The 8,722-nt window shown below is 42.4% G+C and overlaps 2 protein-coding genes across 2 annotated transcripts in view; one reads left to right on the top strand and one right to left on the bottom strand.

Annotated features, from left to right (window-relative positions):
• Nucleotides 1-224: 224 nt before the first annotated feature.
• Nucleotides 225-7,051, bottom strand: ptgs2b (prostaglandin-endoperoxide synthase 2b). Its single transcript, XM_084309501.1, has 10 exons — nucleotides 6,913-7,051; nucleotides 6,574-6,690; nucleotides 5,989-6,132; nucleotides 5,630-5,773; nucleotides 4,713-4,894; nucleotides 4,209-4,292; nucleotides 3,843-4,089; nucleotides 2,766-3,052; nucleotides 2,265-2,412; nucleotides 225-1,445 (listed from the first exon to the last, which is right to left on the bottom strand). The coding sequence occupies exons 1-10, from the start codon at nucleotides 6,977-6,979 to the stop codon at nucleotides 1,033-1,035; spliced, it is 1,833 nt and encodes a 610-aa protein (XP_084165627.1). The 5' UTR covers nucleotides 6,980-7,051; the 3' UTR covers nucleotides 225-1,032.
• Nucleotides 7,052-8,535: 1,484 nt separating this feature from the next.
• pla2g4ab (phospholipase A2, group IVAb (cytosolic, calcium-dependent)) overlaps nucleotides 8,536-8,722 on the top strand; it is a 149,783-nt gene continuing 149,596 nt past the window's right edge. Inside the window, 1 exon segment of the mRNA XM_084310478.1 lies at nucleotides 8,536-8,722. This exon segment is cut by the window's right edge and continues 26 nt beyond it. The gene's annotated coding sequence lies outside the window, so the exon portion shown is untranslated.

Raw genomic sequence — 8,722 nt, 5'->3', positions numbered from 1 at the left:
ATGTAAAGGTACATTTTGAAATGTATTCAGTGCATATCCACTGAAGCGAGATATTATGCAACTGATGCTGAGCGTCGCCATAATTCATAGAACTTGGTTATATACATAACCTTACGTTACTGTATGCTCCCCAAGTCAATAGAAACAAGAGTCATAATTTCCAGTAGACAAAGATTTTATTTCCAACATTTAAAGATGTAATACAAGTAAAAGAAATGCAAATATAATAAAAAAAAAAAAAAACACAAGACAAATCACAATACACATGATATTATACAGTACAGTATATAAACCGTGTTTGTTATCAATCAACAGTGTTGGAACCCTAACACGAAATTTCAGAGGTGGTCTGGAACACGTTATTTCTTTGCCCTAAGCCAGTTTGGTTTATATCCATGAACATACACTAACTCAACAGAATACAGGATAAACAGGTAAACAGCAGCAGTGAAGTTAGGATGCTCTTTATAGATACAGTAAGATCAGAACACAATAGCTGTTAAGTTGGAATGTAGTTCACTGTAGCCTAGGTGGAATGTAGCTCATTCTAGCTGTAATAACGTACAACAGTCAATGCAGGTCTCTATAGTATAGTTGTGTCAAGTTTGATGGAGGATTTTAAATAGTCACTTAAATGTAACAGCATAGTAGGTAGTTGTAAGTAGTTTTTGTAGTTTTAGAAAATGTAAACTAAATTATTCAAGTATCGAGTTGTTGAAGTACAGAACAATAACATCATCATCATCATCATCATCATCATCATCATCATCATCATCATCACCAGTGCTACTCTCGCTGAGGTCACAGATAAAAGTAAATACATTAAATTAGCTCTTTCAATAAATACACACAACAAAACAAGACATGATATCTTAATAATAACCTTACAAAAATATCCAAAAGTATGTATATAAAAGGCATTTCTCTGACACTCTTTCCAGTACGTAATAAATAAGAATAATAAATATATAATAAATAAATTAAATAAATAAATTAAAAAGACAGGGGGTAGAATTATATATAAAATAAAAGTTACAGCTCAGTAGTCCTTTCTTTCAAAATGACTGTGGGGTTGATGTCACCCCTGGCGGAGTGCGACGAGCTGGAGTTGATGGTGACGGGCCCCGTCTCTTTGATGCCCGTCACGTGGAAGGACGCCACGGGACAGGGGCCTCTGACGTTGTTACAGACCAGCCGCTGCAACGAGGCGCTGTTGACAATGGCAAAGCCCACGGTGCCTCCGAAGGTGCTGGGCTTCCAGTACTCTGGTGAGCAGATGGGGTTTCCCATGAGGCCCTTCAGGGAGTAAGGGGCCCCCATCTCCACCATGGTCTCCCCGAAGATGGAGTTGGTTCTGGGCTTCTCTATCAGCAGGCCGGGGTAGAGCTCCACGGCGTCGACGTGTCCGTACAGCTCCTCCAGCACCGCGGCCATCTCTTTCTCCCCTGAGGCAGAAAACACAACAGGAAGCATGGTTCATTAGTTTCTCTCTAGTCTGGCTTGTCTCACGCCGCCTCAGTGGCTGATCTGACCACCTGTGTTTTTGTCTGAATGGAATCCAGCAAAGCAAACCCATTGAGAATGATAAATACTAAGCTCACGCTCTCTCTCTCTCTCTCTCTCTCTCTCTCTCTCTCTCTCTCTCTCTCTCTCTCTCTCTCTCTCTCTCTCTCTCTGTTTCTCTCATACCGTCACAAACACACACACACTTGTACAAACTCATAACATCTACATACTCGTTAATCTCGAGTCGCCTCTTCCCAAGGAATTCAAAGACTCTTCTCCTGAGGCAGTACCTCGCAGTGGACCTCACAGAGGTCTCCCTCTCTTCGCCTGTTTATAACTCGCTCCCTCCCCGTCGTAAACTGCTTACACTATCTGAAGCTGAGGGGAACATCTGGATCCTGCAGGCACGGTGCAGAATTCCTGGCTGCTTGCAGCTATAAATCAGTGCCACAGGGAATACAAATGTGTCCGGACCAGTTCTAAGTGCAACTGTCACCCGATATTTAAATGTCGCTGTGCTCTGTGCTGCCGTTGTAAACATGTCGGCGTTAATAAAGTTACATCATAAAAGAAGACTGCCTGGACTCGTGTTTGCATCATGCATCTATCAATCATCAGTCAGTTCTAAAAGCGTATCGTGCTGCAGTAGCGAGGCAAGCTCTCCCTCAGTTGACACATCCTTAGAGACAACATTAATCTTGTCTCAATGTAATAATGTCTAAAAGATGGTCATCCTAAATATCTCCACTTTCTCTCACCTGTGAGGTCCTCGAAGGAGGTGTAAGGCTTCATGGAGAAGCGCTTCCTGTAGGCGTTGAGGGATTGGTAGCGCATCTTCCTGCTGTTCTCTATGGACTTCATGGCCACATACATCAACGAACCGGGGACGTTACGACCGCCAGCGACCTAAACAGAGGACAAGAGGTTAACAGTTGTACGGTTTCATAGTGAGAGAAAATCCTCATTTTGAGTGGATGACAAATGCTTACTACTACTAATAATACTATCCTCAACCACCCATCTGTTATCCCATGACCAACTCCACTGACCAAACAAAGCACACCTCTCACCCAAACAATTACAAGTATTTCCCTGTCTCTAAACCCTGATTGTCTTGAATGTTCATGTCCCCTCAAAAAATCTACAGTCCTGTGTATTGTGTATTTTACTATCTCCTCTACCATTACTACTACTATCGCCACTACTGATAGGGCGGCAGTGGTTGGCACTGTTGCCTCACAGCAAGAAGATCTTCTTACCCGTCCAGCGACCTGCCTGGAGAAGGCCTCCACCAGGTTGTTGATGCCATGCTCTGTGACCACAGTTGTGTTGAACACAAACTGCTTGTGGTTATACTCCTGATCCTCGATGTTGAAGGTGTCGGGCATCAGCGGGTGCCAGTGGTACAGGGTGTTGAACTCTGAGGCGATGCGGTTCTGGTACTGGAAGCGCTGGTTGAAGAGTAGCTGCGGGTCGAACTTCAGCTTGAAGTTATAGCCGCTCAGGTGCTGCACATAGTCCTCGATTACTATCTTGATGGTCTCACCTACGGGAGGAAGGGAGGGAGCGACAGATGATGAGATGTTCTGATTGGACGTTTACTATAGATTTCATTGATTATCATGTGGGACAAATGATGATTGGTTCAACACTTTCTATCAAGGTTACGCTGTTTCCACGGATAAACAAGGCGAATACTCTTTAGATGATCAACCTAGACCACCACTACGATCACAGAGGAGCATAGTTTCACACACTTGTTTCACACAAGATGCTGATGCATGATGACAAAAACAGTGTGAGAACGTGGCGCAATACAAGAGGAAAGCCACTTCCTTCCTTAAAGACCAGATCCATGGGAACTAAAGCAACACTGTTGTGAGACAGAGGAAGTACAGTAACAGGGGTCTACGTCTACTACTGCTTATTCTACTTCATGTGAAGTGTTTTGTATTTAACCTTTATCCCCTCTAGTCTCCAAATCGCAGTCCCTGCCTAAAAATGATCACAATGGAATCAGTTGTGTAGTCGAGGGTATATACATGTAGGCATACAGACAATGTGGGCATAATATGAACTCACCAACCAGCCTAATTGCCGTTGACTTACATAGGATGGCGGTGGGTTATATGAGCAGCCTAACAGCAGCCTAACATTCGTATCCAAGTGACGGACAATTTGTGAACATAATACACTGGTAATGCTACAACATTTTCCTAACAATTTTGTATTCTTGAGCTAAAATTAACCCCAGTCTCTGAGCTGAGTCTCAGGTAAGGCGCCCCAGCAAGATAAAGTATCTCTTAGTCTGTCCCGCAGTTTCCCGTCACACTCACCGATCAGAATGAGGCGCGTGGTCTGGAAAAGCCTCTCGTCGTCCCAGTAGGGGTGGACCTCCTTCAGCACGTCGCACACCCTGTTGTGCTCCCTCAGCCAGATGGTGGCGTACATCATCAGGCCGGGGACCAGCCCGAAGGCCTCGTGGCCCACGGCGAAGCGGTGAGAATCGGGCACGTGAGGAGGGTAGTGCATCTCAGCACCGACCTCCTGCACCGTGGGGGGGTAGACCTCTCCCTCCATCATCTGCACACACAAAGGAGGGAAGAAACGGAAGCGTTAGGGGGAAGGTTCTGTGTTTTTCCCCCCAAGAGATCAAGATTGAATTAACCTCGTTTTTTCAGGTTTCCGGATGGGATTCGTACCTTGTACTTCAGCTTGCCGTCCTTGAAGAGCCGGAGCTTGTGCTGCCTGTCCAGGGTGTCTCCGTAGATGTGGCTGAGATCCACCTGAGGGAACAACAGACAATGTATTATTATATTATTGTCGATTAGATTCATAGTCAAGAACGTGCTCTCTGGCTCGCTGACCCACTGAGATTGTGTGATGCAAGGCAACTGTATGGTGTAATGTGAAAACATGATGTGACAATATTGCCAACTTATTTCAAAATCATGACCACCCACTTCCTCTCCGTCCCTAACTGCGTGCGATTTACCGTTGCAGAGCTATCACTGTTACTGTTGCAACGCCACGTGTACTACTGCGGCGTTGAGTGTTCCTAACACGGTGTGACATTAACCCTTTCAGAAAAGAACATTCTAATGATGACGAGAACAGCGGCTGCCCAGTCATTAAAAGCTATGGAGTTCTATAATTCCCAGGTAGAAGAGGAAAACTAACGAATTCGAAGAGGATAATAAACTCACCCCGTGGCCTGTAGCCTTGGTGAAGGCTGGTCCTCTCTTCATGTCCGACTTGAAGAACTGGTGGGTGAAGTGCTGAGCGAAGAAGGCGAACATCAGGCTGGATCCCTGAGGGTCTGGGATGAACTGTCGTCTCATCAGGAGCTTCTCGGCCAGAACCTTGGCGTCAGGCAGCTCCTTTTTACCTGAGAAAGCCCAAGACGGGGGAGAAATGATCAATCTGTCTCGTCTAATACGTCACATGAAATGGAGGGTTTTGCTTGACACTCACACCGATGTAAAATAAAGTCAAATCGACCCATCAATGAAATACAAGCTAGAGAGTATAAACCAGCGATGATAAATAAATAAAACAAGTAGCATGTTTAAGTTAATTATTAAGAACATTAACAATACAAAAAAGAAAGCCTTCAGAATTGCAAAAATAGTAAATCCAAATCACTTGTGTCCTGCCTCAAGTGCACAATCTTTATTGATTAGCTATATTTAAAAGTATAGCTACACTATTTAGGTTGTCACTGCGGTTTCAATGTAAAAGGTCTTATGGAGCAAGCGTGGGAAAGGTTCTATGGTTTGGAGGGTCATATTACAGAACGCTCCACCTCACAATCCTGTCTCCGTTTCAGACAATCTCAGACCCCCGTTGAAAAGGGATTGAAACTGAATCCGGGAGCGATTGTGAAATCTCTCGTGGCACTGGTTGTCACGAAAGTAGCGTTTGGTCCCGGAGCGGTTTGGCTGTGATTTTGGCTGCGATTTGCTCAGCTCATTGCAAAGTCAGCCAAGCAAACAAGTCAGAGCCACAAAGCATCTTTGCATGTGTGCGCCCGCCGTGATGCAATTGGGCCAAGCTGCTCAGTCAGAGTTCAAGAATCTGAAACAACAGGTTTTCCAGGATTAGAGAGAGTGATCACACTCACCTACTACTCCCATAGGAGTTGGGCAATCCTTTGGCACAGGGGGAAGGGAGCGCGTGTAGTAGGAGAGGTTTGAGTAGGCCTCCCAGTTTTTGTAACCGTAATCAGCATTGTAGGTGGGGGGGCTTTCAATCAAATGGGACCGGGCTAGAGAGAGAGAGAGAGAACAGAAATAATATTTAAAAAATATATACGTTTGGAAATGTTTTTGTTATTACCCCAATATCTAAGAGGTATTTTCTAGGCCATCACGGGAGACCTCCAGTCTTGACCTTCCCCTCAACATCCATCCTGCATGAACCGTTAGTGGGCCATAATAATTAGCGAAAATAAAGCATACGCTGGGATTGATCTGGACTCACATGTCAGTACGTATCTCATGATGGCATCCCTGAGGAAGGAGATACTGTTGACGATGTTCCAGAACCCTTTGAAGTGGGTGAGGAGATAATGTACAGTGTTGGGCGACGGCTTCAAGGTGACCTTTATCCATGTGAAGAACTCAGCTGTTGGTGAGAATGAATGAATTATTAATAAAGATAAGATAGGTAATGATGTTTTATTATACATGAGAAGCCTTTGTGAGTGGGAATATGAATGAATGAATTATTAATACAATACGATAGATAATTATGTTTTATTATACACAAGAAGCCTTTGTGAATACCAGTGGAAATATGAATAAATGAATTATTAATAAAAATAGGTAATAATGATGTTTTATTAAACACAAGAAGCCTATGTGAATACCAGTGGAAATAATGAATTAATACAATAAAATAGGTACTAATACTATTTTAATATACATGAGAAGGCTAAATGTGTATAGAAATGGAATTATGAATGAATGCTCAAATAAAAGCAATTTAGGCTATTCTGAGTAAATAGTCAAAGGATAAAGGTATTAATCACATCATACCGTTTTTAAGTATTTAAACTTGACTTACGTTTTGTACAGTTTTGTCCAATATATCCTGTGCTGGTGCAGTCGCACTCATACGCCTCTGATCCAAGAGCAGTACATACACCTCTGTTCTGGCATGGCTCTGAGCAGCAAAGATTACCTGTCCACAAAGAGGTTCGTGTCATTACAGGAATCAGCACAAGCACAACCAATTGGATATATATATATTTTTTTTACAACCACATACAAGTATTCTGACAATACACAGTCTATCATTCAAAAGTCCAATGAAAATGCCTATAATTGACCCAGTTATGAGCTCCAACTGTGATTTTCTTTTCTTTTCTTTCGTTTGGCAGATTTTAAGTTTGTCAATGCTTACCCCCTTCGCAGATAAGTACGCCGCCCAATGCCAAAAGTAAAACCGCAGCTATGCTTAATCTGTTCATACTCCAATTCCTTTGGCCGATCCTTTGAGTCTTGTGTTTCCTCTCGCTCTTTCTCCCTCTTTCTCAAATGTGTGCAACTCTGAGCTTTTGAATGAACCGGTGAGCGCTGCTCCTGCCTTTTATATTAGTCAGGGGCGGTGACGTCGCCGTCTCCTCATTAAACACGTGCCATTGGAATGAACGGACCTGTCCGTGACAATTAATGACCCATTCAGTGGACGATTGATAACTGACGAATGGAAAACTTGTTCTTACACAATCCAGCATGGAATATTATCCTGTTAACTTAATTGATTTCCGATAAAGATAGTATGAACACTTAAACACTTGTTTGCATTTTGTACTTTAGGCTGTACTTTAGTTTGTATATTGTATGTCTATTTTGTATAGTGTTTGGACTTTATTCTTTTTACTTTTTTTTTACTGTATGAAGCACATTCTCAGGGGGCTCATAATAGAACCAAACATTTCACTGTAATGTACATGTATTTTATATATGACAAATAAAACAAAAGTTGAAAGTTGAAACCAAACACGGTCCAACCCGCAGTTTGAACATGAGTATTCTAATTTCTGCACATTTAGAAACAGTCGCGAATTATTGTTAACGGTTATCTATCAGGATACTTTTTTTTTTTTTTTTTTTTTTACGATTTCACAAACAGATTATTGAATTTAGGTTTGTTGAAAACCTGACAGTTTGGCTGGTAGAATAAACAACATTTCGATGGTCTTTAGAAATAGTGTTGGAAACCTACTGTTAGCATTTTGTTTTTATGTCTCTCGTTGTATCTTAATGAAAATTATAGTCTAGTATTATACGCAACTTTGCTTTTTGAAGTATGTTGGAATTTGTCAGTGCCATTTTCTAGAAGATTATGAACGCGTTTTCGGTCATCATCGATCGGTCATATCACACTTCATGCTAGTGAGTGATATTATATATACTAACCTAAAGCCAGCCAACTCACCTTTACCAACTCTATTAACTATTTAAAGTTTTCAAAAATCACACTAATATATTATTATTATTATTATTATTATTATTATTACCTCGTAATCCGTGTCCAGGCATTAGGTTGTATTAGAGAAAGTGTGATTTTTGAAAACTTTAAATAGTTAATAGAGTTGGTAAAGGTGAGTTGGCTGGCTTTAGGTTAGTTTTGACCAGACCAGGTCCAGACGCACACATCATTGGTCACCAAAGAGCTCTGACTAATTCAGCATCGTCTTCTAAAAATACTCTCAGTTGCGTCTTCAGTATATTGACCATTGCGCACACTTGACTCTCCCAGTATAGAAGTCTGTAGCGCCCTCGTGTGGAAACATCACGCACTGATTTGTCATAGACCGCCATACAACAACACCGCGGAAACCGGAGTCTCCGGGGATGATCGCAGCACACACTGGCTGTCAAAGGGGGTGAGATCAGCTGCATGTTCGCTCCATTGACCACGCCAATCTTTTTTGCTCGGTACGTTTTCATTGCACACTCTTTTCTAGTTAAGTATTTTTTTCATAGGTGTTTTTTTTTTAAAGTACCACTCGCCACTTTTTCTTGGAGTTTGACTTTGTTAGAAACGTTCTCACTTCCTAAAGCAGTAGCCTGCTGACTGGCGGACGGAGTGCGTCTTTCGAGAGAACATAGCACCTCCTTCATCTGCAGGCGCACAGTGGAGCCATAATCCCGCACACTCACACTCACACCGTCACACAGCATGACATCTTGCTCAGGATTTGTGA

The sequence above is a fragment of the Notolepis coatsorum genome, assembly GCF_963971535.1.
Source record: "Notolepis coatsorum genome assembly, chromosome: 3".
Lineage (NCBI taxonomy): Eukaryota > Metazoa > Chordata > Actinopteri > Aulopiformes > Paralepididae > Notolepis > Notolepis coatsorum.
Note: the sequence above shows the minus strand (reverse complement) of the source record. Positions and strands in the feature narration are given on the sequence as shown.